Raw genomic sequence first — 19,149 nt, forward strand, 5'->3', positions numbered from 1 at the left:
GGATGTAAAGATCAAGATTCCAAAGAGAAGGGAAGCCTAGAGAAGTGAGCCTGATATTTATTGAGATTTTTTCCCTTAAGGAATGTATCAATTTAAAAGTAATAGATGAGTAAATAAGAAGAGCTTACAGAAAACTCAGAGGGTTGCAGTACAAGGAGACAACTGTCAGAGCTACAAAAATAAGTACTCAAATGCATAAAGACAGTGAAAATTTTTATTACACCTTTTCTAGTAAATAACACAACTAGCCCAATACCACAAAATTAATGATTTAAAAGATTTGAAAAACATCATTAAAAATACTGATCTTATTAATAATTAAAAAGCAAGAAAATAACAATTATGTACTACCCATTTTGGAAGTGCATGTAGAACGCCTACCAAAACTGACAGTACTGTGGGGCATATTTCTTGATCTGTATTGAGGGTACAGGATATATTTTTTGTGATAATTTTTGAGCTATATACTTAGAAGATGGACACTTTTATCTATGAATATTCTATGCCAATTAAAAAGCATATAATAATAATCACCTGCCTGTGTGGTGATGAGTGAATCTCTGCACATTGACTTTTACTAAGTCTTTTGCATTGAGTTCCACATGGTATCATCCCCTCTTCCTGAGTTTCAGCTGCCTTAAATACATGAAACTTTCTGACTTCGAAGAATTGCATGGTTTCTTGTTCACTTCTTCCTCTGTAATCAGTTGGGCTCTGTATCTCTTTGCTCTGCAAAATCAGTTGTCACACACATCCATGTGCTTCCCATTTTCATTTTTTGAAGATTTCTCACCCGCTTTTGATTTCTCACACATTATGCTATTCACCATGAGTTAATAGTTGTATTAATACCTGAATAAATACATGTGTTCAATTTATCTGCTTTACATATTTTGATTTACACATTTTTCTCCTTTTCTGTCTTCCATCAGTTTTTTTTTATTATTTCCCCTGTTTATTCTGGAGTTATAAACTGTACTTCTATTCTCATGGGTACACTTTTAATATCTGTACTTTATAAATTTCAATGTTATTCAAAATATCCTTCATTCTCTTCAAATAAGCAAATAATTTATTTTTAATTATCATATATTTCCTCTCTGCCATTTTTCCTATCAATAATGATTAATTTTGTATCCACATTTTAATAAAATGTTATTGACAAAGGTTAAACATTCACATGCTTGAAATTTCAAGAGATTTGAGAGAATATATTTTGAAAATATTCACTTTCAGTCTATATTTCAATAATTCTGGCTTCCCTCCCCAAAAACATATTTTCACAGGGCTTATGATACCTTTTTCAATTTTTCACTGACCGTCCCTGAAGCTACATCTTACATCACTCTTTTTCTCTCTGAACTACAGCAATATCAAATATCTTTCATTTGCTGCAGTTCCAAATTAGCTTTCACTGTTTACAGCAAGTTGCTTCATCCGTCTATCATGATTATTACTCTTCCTTGCTCACTCCAGTCCCTTCCTCCTTATCCTTTAATTTTATCCCAATAATTGCTTTCTAAGTGACACCTTATTTTATCCCATGTATTAGGAAAAACCTCCTAGCTTAACACTGTCAAAATTCTTTCCTTCCTTCCCTTCCTCCCTTCTTTCCTTCCTTCCTTTTCTTCCTTTGCTGTTTTCCTGCAATGGCCTTGGATATAATTTGGAAAAAATATAGCAGTCACAGCAACTGTTCTAATTCCTTATGTTCTCAATCTATTTATTAAAACAAGAGAAGTCATTCATGACATCCAATTGGTGGTCTGGTGCTATTAGCTAGAGACTGGTCTGGCACTCACAGCTAAAGTTTGGTGTTCTTTTGTTAAATATAAACCATTCAGAATGTCAATAACATACAAGACCAGCCTGTGACCACAATGTATCCAGAAAAAAAAGACCATTTTATAATCCAAACATAAACATTGTCCAAGCCTCAAAACACCAAGCACTTCCCCTCAGTTAATGAGAGTGACTCCAGATTTATTATCAACTCAGCCTTAATCTCACTTTCTGTAGACAAGATTTATGAAGTTATCAAAGGAAAATTTCCCCTACTTCCTGAAAGCATTTAATTCATAGAAAAGCATCAAATCCTTAAGCCTTCCTCAAAATCACCAAAAACAAGCCCATAACCCATAATAATATTTTTGTAACACCCTCCTAATTCCAAATGTTGTGCATTCTTCATCACTAAAAGTAATAAACCCAACTTGTTGATCTATAGGTATGTTCTTGGTGGTACTAGCCTTTTTTAAAAGGGATGCCCTGACTTCTAAGCAGGATGTTGTATTCTATGGAAGACCAATATTCCTGCTGAAAATAACTAGAAAAGTCATATTTTAAAATCACTGTGTGTGTCTGTGTGTGTTCAAAGGCATTAGGAAGCTATGAAGCAAGGGCAACAACAGGTTGCCCTCTCAGATTCTGGAGAGTGGAGAATCTGGGAGAGGTAAACTGACATCTAGAGCCATTTTCTTTCCCTGGAGGCATATGTCAATTCTCTGCAAGAGGAAAAGGATGAGGATATGGGCTTTGCCCAGACAGAGGGAAAAAGACACACCAGCAGAACAGAAAAGAACTTTGAATTAACTAAAGTAAATCCAATTAGTATTTTTCAAAAAGTAAAGGAAAATGGGAAAAAGCTGATGAAATAATGGAAAAATTCACCAAAGAATTGAAAAATATTAAAAAATAATTCAATGCAAATTCTAGAACTAAAAAAAATCTATCAAAATAAATGCATTTAAAAGAATATTAAAGGCAATAGAAAGCTCTTCCAAGAAAAGAAAAACAAGTCAATAGAAATAGCCAAATGAAAGCACAAAAATTGAAAATATAAAGACGTGAAATACATGTAGGACATATTTTAAAAATGTAACATTCATGGAAACTTAAACAATAGAGGAAAAGGAGGTACAGAAGCACTATTTCAAGAGATAATGGTTGAGAATTCCCCTAAACTGGTAAAACGCATCAATCCATATATTCAAGAAGGTCCACATAGTTTATGAAAGCCCTGAATAAGCATATCATATTTAAATTAACAGAAACCAGTAACAAAGAGAAATACACTGAAGTCAGTCAGAGGAAAATGTCTCATTATTTTTAAATGATCAAAAATAGTACAAACAGCTGGCTTCTCAGTAGAAATGTAAGACACTGAAAGATAATAGATTTATGTATGTAAAATAACCACCAACATCCCATTCTATACACAGTGAAAATATTCTTTTAAAATGAAAAAGCAAAGAAGTTTTCACATAAGCAAATACTGAGAGTATTTGTTAGCAGCAAACCTGCGTTATATCAAATAAGTTCTTTAGTCAAAAGGAAAATGAACCCAGAGACAAGCACAGAAATATGGAGTGAAATTAAAAGCATTGGAAAAGGTAAATATGTAGAAGAAAACAAACACTGACTGAAAAAAACAATAATACTCATGTTGTATTGGGGTTTAAACATTCTTTGAACTATAATTGTGGCAGGAATCATGCAAAAAGAAAGAGATATCATTTGAGTTTTTTAAGTTCTGAGCTTCTATCTAGCATTACTGGGAAAATTGAAAAATGGTAATTTATAGTAGACGATAAGATGTCAAGATGCAATTTGTTATCTATGAGATAATCACTAAAAGAATAGTAAAATACGGTCATGTTTCACCTAATGACTTTTCAATCAACAACGGACTGCATATAGGACAGTGGTTCCATAGATTATAATGAAGGTGAAAAATCGTATCACTTGTTATTTACTATACTTTACTTTTATTGTTATTTGAGAGAGTATTTCTTCTACTTAGAAAAAAAAAGTTAACTGTAAAAAAGACTCAGGTAGGTCCTTCAGGAGGTATTCAAGAATAAGGCATCATTATCCTAGGAGATGACAGCTTCGTGTATGTTATTGTCCAAAAGATCCTCCAGTGGAACAATGTGTGGAAGTGGAAAACAATATACTGATGATCTTGATCCTGTGTAGGTCTAGGCTAATGTGTGTGTCCGTGTCTTAATTTTTAACAAAAATGTTTAAAAAGTAAAAATAAATACATAAATTTTAAAAATAAAAAATGTGTAAAATAAGGATGTAAAGAAAAAAATATTTCTGTACCACTGTACAATGCATTCATGGATTTAGCTGTATTATTACAAAACAGTCAAAAAGTTAAAGTATATAAAGTAGAAAAGATACAGTAAGCTAAGGTTAATTTATTATTGAAGAAAGAATACAATTTTTTATAAATTCAGCATAGCCTAAATGTCCAGTGTTTATAAAGTCCATAGTAGCAAACAGTAATGTCCTAGGACTTTTCATCCACTCACCACTCACTCACTGATTCACGCAGAGCAACTTTCAGTCCTGCAAACTCCATTCATGGTACATGCCCTATTCAGGTGTATCATTGTTTATCTGTTGTAGCATTTTTTACTATACCTTTTCTATGTTTAGATATGTTTACATACAAAAATACCACTGTGTTACAATTGCTTACAGTATTCAGCAGAGCAACATGTACATGTTTGTAGCCTAGGAGCAATAGGCTACATCATATAGCCTAAATGTGTAGTAAGCTGTACCATCTAGGCTTGTGTGAGTACAGTATGATGTTTGCACAACTACAATATTGACTAACAACACATATCTCAGGACATACCCCTGTTGCTAAGTGACACATGACTGTATTTCTAATAATACATTAATAAATGGAAAATGAAATAAGTCCCCATTCATGGGCATTCAGAATGATTAAAAGGAACATAATTGTGGTAGACCAAATAATGTCTCCACCCCTGTAAGAAAAGTCCACATCCTAATCCCTGGAACTTCTGAATATGTTGGTTTACATGGAAAAGGGCAGTTAAGGCTGCAGATGGAATTAAGGTTGCTGATCAGCAAACCTTAAAATAAGGTGAAAGTCCTGCATAATCAAGTGAGCCCAACATAATCACTAGTGTCCTTTGAAGGGAAATGTCCTAAGAGGCAGAAGTGTACCAGAGAAAAGGCAATGTCAGAAGGACTCAGCCTGAAGTTGCTGGCTTTGTAGAGAGAGAAATTGACTAAAAATCCAGGAATGTGGTTGGCCTCTAGAAGCTGGAAAAGGCAAGAAAATGGGTTTTCCCTAAAGCCTTGAGAAAGCAAGGTGGTCCAGCCAATCTCTTGATTTTAGCCCAGTGAGGTCTATTTCAGATTTCTGAACTACAGACTCTAAGATTAAAAAAAAAAAAATGTTGTTTTAAGCTATCACTTTTGAGGTAATTTGCTCTGGTCACCACAGAAAACTAATATAACGGCACAGACCTTTCTCTCCTCCTCCTCAAATTCAAGCTTCTCTGCTCAAGGGACATTACACTCTGTGGATCTTTACAGATATGGTAGTCCTTCTGATATGCAAATCATTTGCCAAAATATGACTGTATCTTCTTGAGTAAATCCTAGATGCCTGGTCTTTTCAGGGCTCCAGGAAGCATTAACAGTGAAAGCATTAAAAAGCATCTAACCGGGAGGAGCCAAGATGGCTGAATAGGAACAGGTCCAGTCTACAGCTCCCAGTGTGAGCGATGCAGAAGACGGGTGATTTCTGCATTTCCATCTGAGGTACCGGGTTCATCTCACTAGGGAGTGCCAGACAGTGGGCGCAGGTCAGTGGGTGTAGCGTACTGTGCGCCAGCCGAAGCAGGGCGAGGCATTGCCTCACTCGGGAAGCGCAAGGGGTCAGGGAGTTCCCTTTCCTAGTCAAAGAAAGGAGTGACAGATGGCACCTGGAAAATCGGGTCACTCCCACCCGAATATTGCGCTTTTCCAACGGGCTTAAAAAACTGCGCACCAGGAGATTATATCCTGCACATGGCTCAGAGGATCCTACGCCCACGGAGTCTCGCTGATTCCTAGCACAGCAGTCTGAGATCAAACTGCAAGGCGGCAGCCAGGCTGGGGGAGGGGCACCCGCCATTGCCCAGGCTTGCTTAGGTAAACAAAGCAGCTGGGAAGCTCCAACTGGGTGGAGCCCACCACAGCTCAAGGAGGCCTGCCTGCCTCTGTAGGCTCCACCTCTGGGGGCAGGGCACAGACAAACAAGAAGACAGCAGTAACCTCTGCAGACTTAAATGTCCCTGTCTGACAGCCTTGAAGAGAGCAGTGGTTCTCCCAGCATGCAGCTGGAGATCTCAGAATGGGCAGACTGCCTCCTCAAGTGGGTCCCTGACCCCTGAGCAGCCTTACTGGGAGGCACCCCCCAGTAGGGGCAGACTGACACCTCACACAGCCCGATACTCCTCTGAGACAAAACTTCCAGAGCAACGATCACACAGCAGCATTCGCGGTTCATGAAAAAACCACTGTTCTGCAGACACCGCTGCTGATACCCAGGCAAACAGGGCCTGGCATGGACCTCAAGCAAACTCCAACAGACCTGCAGCTCAGGGTCCTGTCTGTTAGAAGGAAAACTAACAAACAGAAAGGACATCCACACCAACAACCCATCTGTACATCACCATCATCAAAGACCAAAAGTAGATAAAACCACAAAGATGGGGAAAAAACAGAGCAGAAAAACTGGAAACTCTAAAAAGCAGAGCACCTCTCCTCCTCCAAAGGAACGCAGTTCTTCACCAGCAATGCAACAAAGCTGGACAGAGAATGACTTTGATGACTTGAGAGAAGAAGGCTTCAGACAATCAAACTACGAGCTACAGGAGGAAATTCAAACCAAAGGCAAAGAAGTTAAAAACTTTGAAAAAAAATTTAGATGAATGAATAACTAGAATAACCAATACAGAGAAGTGCTTATAGGAGCTGATGGAGCTGAAAGCCAAGGCTCGAGAACGATGTGAAGAATGCAGAAGCCTCAGGAGCCAATGCGATCAACTGGAAGAAAGGGTATCAGTGATGGAAGATGAAATGAATGAAATGAAGCAAGAAGAGAAGTTTAGAGAAAAAAGAATAAAAAGAAACGAGCAAAGCCTCCAAGAAATATGGGACTATGTGAAAAGACCAAATCTACGTCTGATTCGTGTACCTGAAAGTGATGGGGAGACTGCAACCAAGTTGGAAAACACTCTGCAGGATATTATCCAGAAGAACTTCCCCCAATCTAGCAGGGCAGGCCAACATTCACATTCGGGAAATACAGAGAATGCCACAAAGATACTCCTCGAGAAGAGCAACTCCAAGACACATAATTGTCAGATTCACCAAAGTTGAAATGAAGGAAAAAATGTTAAGGGCAGCCAGAGAGAAAGGTCGGGTTACCCTCAAAGGGAAGCCCATCAGACTAACAGCGGCTCTCTTGGCAGAAACTCTACAAGCCAGAAGAGAGTGGGGGCCAATATTCAACATTCTTAAGAAAAGAATTTTCAACCCAGAATTTCATATCCAGCCAAACTAAGCTTCATAAGTGAAGGAGAAATAAAATACTTTACAGACAAGCAAATGCTGACAGATTTTGTCACCACCAGGTCTGCCCTAGAAGAGCTCCTGAAGGAAGCACTAAACATGGAAAGGAACAACCGGTACCAGCCACTGCAAAATCATGCCAAAATGTAAAGACCATCGATGCTAGGAAGAAACTGCATCAACTAATGAGCAAAATAACCAGCTAACATCATAATGACAGGATCAAATTCACACATAACAATATTAACTTTAAAAGTAAATGGACTAAATGCTCCAATTAAAAGACACAGACTGGCAAATTCGATAAAGAGTCAAGACCCATCAGTGTGTTGTATTCAGGAAACCCATCTCACATGCAGAGACACACATAGGCTCAAAATAAAAGGATGGAGGAAGATCTACCAAGCAAATGGAAAACAAAAAAAGGCAGGGGTTGCAATCCTAGTCTCTGATAAAACAGACTTTAAAGCAACAAAGATCAAAAGAGACAAGGCCAATACATAATGGTAAAGGGATCAATTCAACAAGAAGAGCTATCCTAAATATATATGCACCCAATACAGGAGCACCCAGATTCATAAAGCAAGTCCTTAGTGACCTACAAAGAGATTTAGACTCCCACACTTTAATAATGGGAGACTTTAACACCCCACTGTCAACATTAGATAGATCAACGAGACAGAAAGTCAACAAGGATACGCAGGAACTGAACTCAGCTCTGCACCAAGCGGACCTAATAGACATCTACAGAACTCTCCACCCCAAATCAACAGAATATACATTTTTTTCAGCACCACACCACACCTATTCCAAAATTGACCACATACTTGGAAGTAAAGCTCTCCTCATCAAATGTAAAAGAACAGAAATTATAACAAACTATCTCTCAGACCACAGCGCAATCAAACTAGAACTCAGCATTAAGAAACTCACTCAAAACCACTCAACTACATGGAAACTGAACAACCTGCTCCTGAATGACTACTGGGTACAAAACGAAATGAAGGCCGAAATAAAGATTTTCTTTGAAACCAACGAGAACAAAGACACAACATACCAGAATCTCTGGGACACATTCAAAGCAGTGTGTAGAGGGAAATTTATAGCACTAAATGCCCACAAGAGAAAGCAGGAAAGATCCAAAACTGACACCCTAACATCACAATTAAAAGAACTAGAAAAGCAAGAGCAAACATATTCAAAAGCTAGCAGAAGTCAAGAAATAACTAAAATCAGAGCAGAACTGAAGGAAATAGAGACACAAAAAACCCTTCAAAAAATTAATGAATCCAGGAGCTGGTTTCTTGAAAGGATCAACAAAATTCATAGACCGCTAGCAAGACTAATAAAGAAAAAAAGACAGAAGAATCAAATAGATGCAATGAAAAATGATAAAGCGGATATCACCACCGATCCCACAGAAATACAAACCACCATCAGAGAATACTACAAGCACCACTATGCAAATAAACTAGAAAATCTAGAAGAAATGGATAAATTCCTCGACACATACACTCTGCCATGACTAAACCAGGAAGAAGTTGAATCTCTGAATAGACCAATAACGGGAGCTGAAATTGTGGCAATAATCAATAGCTTACCAACCAAAAAGAGTCCAGAACCAGATGGATTCACAGCTGAATTCTACCAGAGGTACAAGGAGGAACTGGTACCATTCCTTCTGAAACTATTCCAATCAACAGAAAAAGAGGGAATCCTCCCTAACTCATTTGATGAGGCCAGCATCATCCTGATACCAAAGCCTGGCAGAGACACAACCAAAAAAGAGAATTTTAGACCAATATCCTTGATGAACATTGATGCAAAAATCCTCAATAAAATACTGGCAAACCGAATCCAGCAGCACATCAAAAAGCTTATCCACAATGATCAAGTGGGCTTCATCCCTGGGATGCAAGGCTGGTTCAATATATGCAAATCAATAAATGTATTCCAGCATATAAAGAGAACCAAAGACAAAAACCACATGATTATCTCAATAGATGCAGAAAAGGCCTTTGACAAAATTCAACAACCCTTCATGCTAAAAACTCTCAATAAATTCGGTATTGATGGGACGTATCTCAAAATAATAAGAGCTATCAATGACAAACCCACAGCCAATATCATACTGAATGGGCAAAAACTGGAAGCATTCCCTTTGAAAACTGGCACAAGACAAGGATGCCCTCTCGCACCACCCCTATTCAACATATTGTTGGAAGTTCTGGCCAGGGCAATTAGGCAGGAAAAAGAAATAAAGGGTATTCAATTAGGAAAAGAGGAAGTCAAATTGTCCCTGTTTGCAGATGACATGATTGTATATCTAGAAAACCCCATTGTCTCAGCCCAAAATCTCCTTAAGCTGATAAGCAACTTCAGCAAAATCTCAGGATATAAAATCAGTGTACAAAAATCACAAGCATTCTTATACACCAATAACTGACAAACAGAGAGCCAAATCATGAGTGAACTCCCATTCACAATTGCTTCACAGAGAATAAAATACCTAGGAATCCACCTTACAAGGGACATGAAGGACCTCTTCAAGGAGAACTACAAACCACTGCTCAATGAAATAAAAGAGGATACAAACAAATGGAAGAACATTCCATGCTCATGGGTAGGAAGAATCAATATCGTGAAAATGGCCATACTGCCCAAGGTAATTTACAGATTCAATGCCATCCCCATCAAGCTAACAATGTCTTTCTTCACAGAATTGGAAAAAACTACTTTAAAGTTCATATGGAACCAAAAAAGAGCCCGCATCACCAAGGCAATCCTAAGCCAAAAGAACAAAGCTGGAGGCATCACACTACCTGACTTCAAACTATACTACAAGGCTACAGTAACCAAAACAGCATGGTACTGGTACCAAAACAGAGATATAGATCAATGGAACAGAACAGAGCCCTCAGAAATAACACCGCACATCTGCAACTATCTGATCTTTGACAAACGTGACAAAAACAAGCAATGGGAAAGGATTCCCTATTTAATAAATGGTGCTGGGAAAACTGGCTAGCCATATGTAGAAAGCTGAAACTGGATCCCTTCCTTACACCTTATACAAAAATTAATTCAAGATGGATTAAAGACTTAAATGTTAGACCTAAAACCATAAAAACCCTAGAAGAAAACCTAGGCATTACCATTCAGGACATAGGCAAGGGCAAGGACTTCAGGTCTAAAACACCAAAAGCAATGGCAATAAAAGCCAAAATTGACAAATGGGATCTAATTAAACTAAAGAGCTTCTGCACAGCAAAAGAAACTACCATCAGAGTGAACAGGCAACCTACAAAATGGGAGAAAATTTTCGCAACCTACTCATCTGACAAAGGGCTAATATCCAGAATCTACAATGAACTCAAACAAATTTACAAGAAAAAAACAAACAACCCCATCAAAAAGTGGGCGAAGGACATGAACAGACACTTCTCAAAAGAAGACATTTATGCAGCCAAAAAATACATGAAAAAATGTTCACCATCACTGGCCATCAGAGGAATGCAAATCAAAACCACAATGAGATATCATCTCACACCAGTTAGAATGGCAATCATTAAAAAGTCAGGAAACAACAGGTGCTGGAGAGGATGTGGAGAAACAGGAACACTTTTACACTGTTGGTGGGACTGTAAACTAGTTCAACCATTGTGGAAGTCAGTGTGGCGATTCCTCAGGGATCTAGAACTAGAAATACCATTTGACCCAGCCATCCCATTACTGGGTATATACCCAAAGGACTATAAATCATGCTGCTATAAAGACACATGCACACGTATGTTTATTGCGGCACTACTCACAATAGCAAAACTTGGAAACAACCCAAATGTCCAATAATGATAGACTGGATTAAGAAAATGTGGCACATATACACCATGGAATACTATGCAGCCATAAAAAATGATGAGTTCATGTCCTTTGTAGGGACATGGATGAAGTTGGAAATCCTCATTCTCAGTAAACTATCGCAAGAACAAAAAACCAAACACCGCATATTCTCACTCATAGGTGGGAATTAAACAATGAGAACACATGGATACAGGAAGGGGAACATCACACTCTGAGGACTGTTGTGGGGTGCGGGGAGGGGGGAGGGATAGCATTGGGAGATATACCTAATGCTAGATGACGAGTTAGTGGGTGCAGCACACCAGCATGTCACATGTATACATATGTAACTAACCTGCACATTGTGCACATGTACCCTAAAACTTAAAGTATAATAATAATAAAAACAAAACACAACAAAAAAAAAGAAAAACAAAACAAACAAACAAAGCACCGAACCAATCCAAATGTCCATCAGTGATCGACTGGATTAAGAAAATGTGGCACATATACACCACGGAATACTATGCTGCCATGAAAAGGATGAGTTCATGTCTTTTGCAGGGACATGGATGAAGCTGGAAACCATCATTCTCAGCAAAATATCGCAAGGACAGAAAACGAAACACCACATGTTCTCATTCATAATTGGTAGTTGAACAATGAGAATACATGGACACAGCGAGGGGAGCATCACACACCCGAGCCTATCGGGGGGTGGGGGGTTAGGGGAGGGATAGCATTAGGAGAAATACCTAATGTAGGTGACGGGTTGATAGATGCAGCAAACCATCATGGCACATGTATACCTATGTAACAAAGCTGCACATTCTGCACATGTACCCCGGAACTTGAAGTATTTAAAAAAAAAAAATAAAGCATCATCTGGTCTCACTAGAAGTTCCTGAGACACCACAGCATCCTTTGGTGAGTGTTTCTTGATATCGGTAATAGGGCAGTTTCTGATTATTTCTTGAGGCATGTGGTCATTTTTTGAGTCATGTGCAGGTATATGAATTCTATATCCTAATGTGACATCTGAGGACTTACTTTTGATATATCTTCACTCTCCTTCAAATTGTCTAAAATGTTCCCCTTTATCTTTGAAATGATGTAAGATTTCTTATCTTCTCTATGTTTGCCATAATGAGACTTTTGGGGGCACACTTGTGTGTCACAGACATCCCAAAATCATGATGGTAAGCTAATGCTTTACTCATAGTGCCCAATTTATATCTATATCCAGGAATGAAAATGTCTTTAGCATCTCAGGTAATAAGGAGTTATCAGGCACACCTAGAGAAAAGAAGTGCTTTTAAGAACATAGTGGTAATGTACTTTGGCTTTGGAATTCAACAGAACTACAGTTGGTCCTCCATATTTGTGGGTTCCACATTCATGGATTCAACCAATCTTGGGTCAAAAGTATTGGAAAAAAAACTTCCATCTACACTGAACATGCACAGATTTTTTTCCCCTGTCATTATTCCCTAAACAATATAGAATATCAATTATTTACATAGCATTTATATTGTATCAGTCATGATGAGTGATTTCAAAATTATTTAAGCATAAAGGAGTATGTGCATAGGCTACATGCAAACACTACCATTTTAGGTATGGAACATGAACATCCACAGACGTTGCTATCCAGGAGAGCTCCTGGAAACAACCTCTCACATTGAGAAACGATGATACTTCAAATACTTTTCCTGTCTCTTTTTCAAAGTCTGAAACCTTGGCAAGGGACATAACCTCTTTAAATCCCAGTTTATATACAATGGGCATGATAATAGCTCCTTTTTCCAAGGGTCATAATTAGCACTAACTGAAATTATTTGTATAGCACCTACCATAGATCCAGCATAGGTAAGCACATTTCTATTGTAATATGATTACAATAGAATGTAAGCACATACATAAAGATTATAATTAGAGCTTATGTTTCTATTTACATTTCAATGTACTTAATAGAAACATAAGCTCTAAATATAATCTTTTGAAAACAAATGTTGCATATTTATTTTAATTATCATGATAGGTGATAGATATATAGGCCTTTTAATATTTGAACCATTTATCTCTTTCTACTCTTTTGTTATTACATAAAAGTCTGGCTATTTTCATTAAAAGGTTTTATCCTTATTTAAAATTATTTTATCATTTACTACCAGAAGTAAATTTACTGAATTAAAGTGGCATCTATGATCGAATCATTTTCCAGAAATTAACATACAAATTACACTTAAGAAAGTATGAATGTTTCTACACTGCCATTTCCTTATTTGCATAGCATGTTGTCATAAAAATTTCTCTGTTATTTTGAAAGTTTAAAACACCAATTATATGATTTAACTTTCCATTATTGCATTTTTGGATGCAGTTGAACATTGTTTTATGCTTCTTTGTAGTTGTATTTCTTTTACTGTTAACTTTGTCATATAGTTTTTCTTAATCTATTGTATTTATCTTGATAAATATTGATATATTTAATTTTTGATATTTAAGATAGTAATCTCTTCCATATTTTTATAAATATTTTTGAAATGTTTAAATTTTACCATTTTTTGCTACAGAGAAAATTTCATTTTTAAAGATTATATCTATTTGTCTTTCTCTGTGATTCTTGTCTGTTGCTGCTATTTACAAAGTCTTCACAAAGGAAAGATTTAAATGGTTATATTATTTTCTCTATTTTATTTTTTGTCACTGATTTTCATTTAGTTACTTAATTCATTTTGAAATTAGTTTTGTGGGAATTGAGAGATGAACCACCAAATAGCTAACTATTGAATAATTTTTTTTCTAATTCAGTTTTGATTTCTGTCTTCATTTCCTTATTTCTTGTACATATATATAAACATTTCTTTTTTCTTAGTGTTTCCAGAGGCTCAGGTTAAGATGAATGCCCCTTGAAATTGATGCACAATATTTCTTTCAACTACAGCTCTCTTGCCCCTATAAACTCTATCCCAGCTTCAGAGTACTTATAGAAGGAAGTCTTTTAGAACTAATTTTTGAGAGATTGTACAGTTCAAGCTTAAGCATGCAGTTTCAAATCACATTCAACAAGCTAATGAAACTGTGATTCAATATGGCTAACTTATTGCTCTGTGAGGACACCAGGGGCAGCAAAGGCTGTCACCACCAGAGTTGATTTACTGGCCTCCCTGTGGGACCCAGGTCCCAAGATGCAATGCCTCCGTGTAATCCTGAAGCGACCTGCCACACCTTCCACCCTCCAGACTAAAGATCTGCAAGGGGCTTATATCGCACCTGCTCTCTGAGCTAAGCTGAGAAAACAGAAGCCACAGATGGTGAAGAGGGTACCTCCAAGGCAGGAGAAACCACAGGTAAGACTCCTCTGTGAATCATCAGGAAAAAGAAAAGGGCACATGACTTGTTAGAACATAAGAAGAATTAATACGAGTTATCCACTTAAAGCAGTGCCTAAATGTAGATAGTACTCAATAAATGTGATTGTCTTCACCTGGGCTGTTAAACAGACTTCTGACTATTTCCTCTCTTTCTCTTCTTTCCTATGTTTCCTCCCTTATTTCCAGTTATTTTTTATGTCATAGAAATAAAATCAATATCAGAAGACATTAGCTAATGAGAATAGGACAGAGTAAAAATAGACTGCAGTACAGTAATAAAACCTTAATGAATGAAAAAAATAGGAGATGAAGAAAAAGTAGCAATAGGTTTAGAACTAGTGAAATAGGTGAGAATGCTGCTACAAAAGTCAAAGGAGATATTTGGAAAAAGACACTGGATTTATATCAAAAAAAGATAAAGATTGAATATTAAGCATCACATTTATACAATAGAGTTCATTTTTAGCCTTTGTGAGAACAGTATTGATAGTGAGATTTGTATGAAAGGCTGATTTAAATGTGCTGAAAACTGAATGGGAGTGGGAAAATGGGGGCAGGAAAAATTAGAGTTACCCATGAATTAATATATATTCCGTTATCAAGGGAAGATTAGCTGTGTGGGAGCAGTCTGCAGAATTGGGCTAAGGAAAGGATATCATATATCACAATGTTCTTAAATCTTGCTTTAGTTACCCTCAACAACTCTGAACATTTATTTGTGTAGAATTTGGATTAAACGGGGCAAAGAGATATTATTTCTAATGTTTCTTTTTCTCCCTGAGTGAAGATCCTGAATCTGAAGACACATTCATCAGTCATGTCCCAGGTGACTAACACCACACAAGAAGGCATCTACTTCATCCTCACAGGCATCCCTGGATTTGAGGCCTCCCACATCTGGATCTCCATCCCCGTCTGCTGTCTCTACACCATCTCCATCATGGGCAATACCACCATCCTCACTGTCATTCGCACAGAGCCATCTCTCCACCAGCCCATGTATCTGTTTCTCTCCATGCTGGCCCTGACGGACCTGGGTCTCACCCTCACCACCCTACCCACAGTCATGCAGCTTCTCTGGTTCAAAGTTCGTAGAATCAGCTCTGAGGCCTGTTTTGCTCAGTTCTTCTTCCTTCATGGATTCTCCTTTATGGAGTCTTCTGTCCTCCTGGCTATGTCCGTTGACCGCTATGTGGCCATCTGCTGTCCCCTCCATTATGCCTCCATCCTCACCAATGAAGTCATTGGTAGAATTGGGTTAGCCATTATTTGCCGCTGTGTTCTGGCGGTTCTTCCCTCCCTTTTCTTACTCAAGCGACTGCCTTTCTGCCACTCCCACCTTCTCTCTCACTCCTATTGCCTCCACCAGGATATGATCCGCCTGGTCTGTGCTGACATCAGGCTCAACAGCTGGTATGGATTTGCTCTTGCCTTGCTCATTATTATCATGGATCCTCTGCTCATTGTGATCTCCTATACACTTATTCTGAAAAATATCTTGGGCACAGCCACCTGGGCTGAGCGACTCTGTGTCCTCAATAACTGCCTGTCCCACATTCTAGCTGTCCTGGTCCTCTACATTCCCATGGTTGGTGTATCTATGACTCATCGCTTTGCCAAGCATGCCTCTCCACTGGTCCATGTTATCATGGCCAATATCTACCTGCTGGCACCCCCGGTGATGAACCCCATCATTTACAGTGTAAAGAACAAGCAGATCCAACGGGGAATGTTAAATTTCCTTTCCCTCAAAAATATGCATTCAAGATGAGGGAAGGCATTTCTTAAATTACTGACAAGTATGAGTCATAGGCTTAAGGGGGGAATATATTCAGAATTAGGAAACTATAAAATAAAACTTCATCATAATATTAAGGCAGTATGACAAGTCCCTGGCTTTTAGCATGGAATTTTTGGCTGAGGTGAGCTAGCAGCAGTGATTCTATACAAAAGAGATATGGATCTGAGTTGATAAAATTCTAGCACATCTTAGCAGCTATCCCAACGGGAGGATTTTAATGGATTGAGTAAAGTTCTCTCGAAGCTTGTCTTTCTTTCTAGATATTTTTCTCTCCTACGGGCTTGTTTAAACTTAAACTCCCAGAAGTTTAAAGGAAATCCTGTTGTTGCCCCTATCACCTATTCTCTTAGGCAGCTCCATTTAGGCATTTGGATAAACCTTAGATCTTCTGTTCTGGATCACTCTCACGGGTGATTGGACTTTCCTTTGCAAAGGAATGATAACATTTTGAGGGACAATAGACACATCAAGTTTTTCTGCCATTCAGATTTGCCTAATTAACACCAGCACTTACCTAATCTGAATTAGGTAAATTCAGATTTACCTAACACCCAAGTAATTTAATTTACCTAATAAACACTCAGCAAACAAAATAAACATATGCAAGAAGTCTAAAATTAGTGTAAGGTTTTAAGACTTTTCACAGTTCCTACCTTGCTAGAGTTTTTCAGTATTCAGAATTCAAACTTCTTTCTTGTGGGAAGAAAAACTCATTTTTTTTTTTTTTCGGACCAGAGCAGACTTTTTTCATACTTTTATGTTCTTAATGTAGCTCTGCTTCTTATGGGCAGATTCCCTTGGGCATCATGAATTTTTCACAAGCAAATATTCTAGTACACTGACATGACCTTAAGGATCATAAAAAATATTTTGTGGAAACAAGATAAACTTTCCCAGAAATATCAGTTTGAAGAGACAACTATAAATTTGATCACAGCTTCTGATTGCTGGATTCATGGTGCAGGTGGTCAATATTGGGATCCACTTAGATTTGAATCAACATAGGCAGTGGGAGCACAGTGGAAGGTAGTGTTACAGAACTTTCTCCTTAGTTCCGCTAAAACTGAGCTCTTGTCACACAACCAGGAAGGATTAGGCTCGTAGACACATAGAAGGGTGAGGAAAATGAAAGTTATTCGGGGAAAAGAGAAAAGGGAAAACAAAACAAACAAACAAACAAACAAACAAACAAACAAACAAAACACCTTTCAGCAAGATGAAAGAGTCCTGCTACCAGGTTTCCCGACTCACAGATTGAATCCCAGGTCACCACACAGGAAGAGGAGAGGCCAGGATCTTCCCCTCTGCAAATGGCATGAAGTTCCTGAGGCCGCACTCCCTCCTCCCAGTACACACGTAGGCATTATTCAGAAAGAATCAGTCAGGAAAAGGCAGGCTTCATCCAGGACCAACAGTCCGGTTTTTCAGCCTTCAGGCTGTTATTTAGGGTTGAAGGCAGGGTTTCACTGGGGACCCTTGGCTGCCTCCCGTCTCTGTAAGTAGCATTAGAAGTGAAAGGCAGGGCCTGGCGGGGTGACTCACGCCTGTCATCCCGGCACTTTGGGAGGCCAAGACGGGCGGATCACGAGGTCAGGAGATGGAGACCATCCTGGCTAACACTGTGAAACCCCGTCTCGACTAAAAATACAAAAAATTAGCCGGGTGTGGCGGCGGGCGCCTGTAGTCCCAGCTCCTTGGGAGGCTGAGGCAGGAGAATGGCGTGAACCCGGGAGCCGAGATCGCACCACTGCACCCCAGCCTGGGCGACAGAGCGAGACTCCGTCTCAAAAAAAAAAAAAAAAAAAGAAGTGAAAGGCAGAAAGCAAATACCAAAGGAATCTCTTTCTCTTCCTACATCCTTTCCTCATGTTTCTATTATTTTTTCTCTGCTAGAGCCTAAAGGTTAGCATTTTTTTAATAGAAACATGAGTCTGCTGGCGTAAATTGCAAAATGGAAGATGTGCATTCTCACAATAGAATTTAAGACCAGAAAATCCAAATGCTGAAAAAAGTCAAGAACATGGATAGAAATATGGGTCAAGAGAAAATTTTTGTCAATGTACAGGCTTGTTAATGCTCCAGAACAGCATGTGGAGCAAATAAATTTTGGGATTATGTTGGTTTTTTAAAAGAGGAGCACAGGCTACCATAAATAATGTCTTGATGAGCGATATCTATCGATGCAATTTTGTGGTCAGAGATAAACTCCTAACAAGTCAAAACTTAACTAGAAATCAGATGAAGATTAAATCAAGTAGTCTGCTTCATTATGTGTTGTTCTCCCTTTTCTGTTTCCTTTCTTGAGATAAACTGTTTATTGTCTTCTTCCTTTGCATGTGTGTGTGGCGAGAGGAGGAGGGCTTTATGACTTTAAAACATCATGATATGTTTAGATTTTGAAATAGATTTCATTTTTGTAAATTTTTTAATTGGGAAATGTGTCTGCAAAATTACTGGGTACCTAAAACGCAAATAACTATACTGGTCATATTTTGTTATAGAAATGTGTTTATTATAAAATGTAGAGTATGATTCTAAGAATGTAATATTCTTTGTATCTTATTGACCCTCTGTAAATTATTTTAAGTAAGCTATTTAAGAGGACATAAGATTGGATATTAATTTTTTGAGATGTTAAATGGATCCATTAGTTCAAATAGAAGATAGCCTAGCCTGCTACTATAGAAGGGACAAATTTTCATCCAAACCCCTAAGAATCATTTTGCAATAATTAGCGTAAAA

General features: G+C 38.0%; 1 protein-coding gene across 1 annotated transcript; it reads left to right on the top strand.

Annotated features, from left to right (window-relative positions):
- The first annotated feature begins 13,865 nt into the window (after positions 1-13,865).
- On the top strand, positions 13,866-18,675 carry LOC100978148 (olfactory receptor 51Q1). The gene has a single exon (XM_055094032.2). It carries the CDS (start codon positions 15,424-15,426, stop codon positions 16,375-16,377), a length of 954 nt encoding a protein of 317 aa, XP_054950007.1. The 5' UTR covers positions 13,866-15,423; the 3' UTR covers positions 16,378-18,675.
- Positions 18,676-19,149: the final 474 nt, after the last annotated feature.

Source organism: Pan paniscus, chromosome 9 (genome assembly GCF_029289425.2).
Source record: "Pan paniscus chromosome 9, NHGRI_mPanPan1-v2.0_pri, whole genome shotgun sequence".
NCBI lineage: Eukaryota > Metazoa > Chordata > Mammalia > Primates > Hominidae > Pan > Pan paniscus.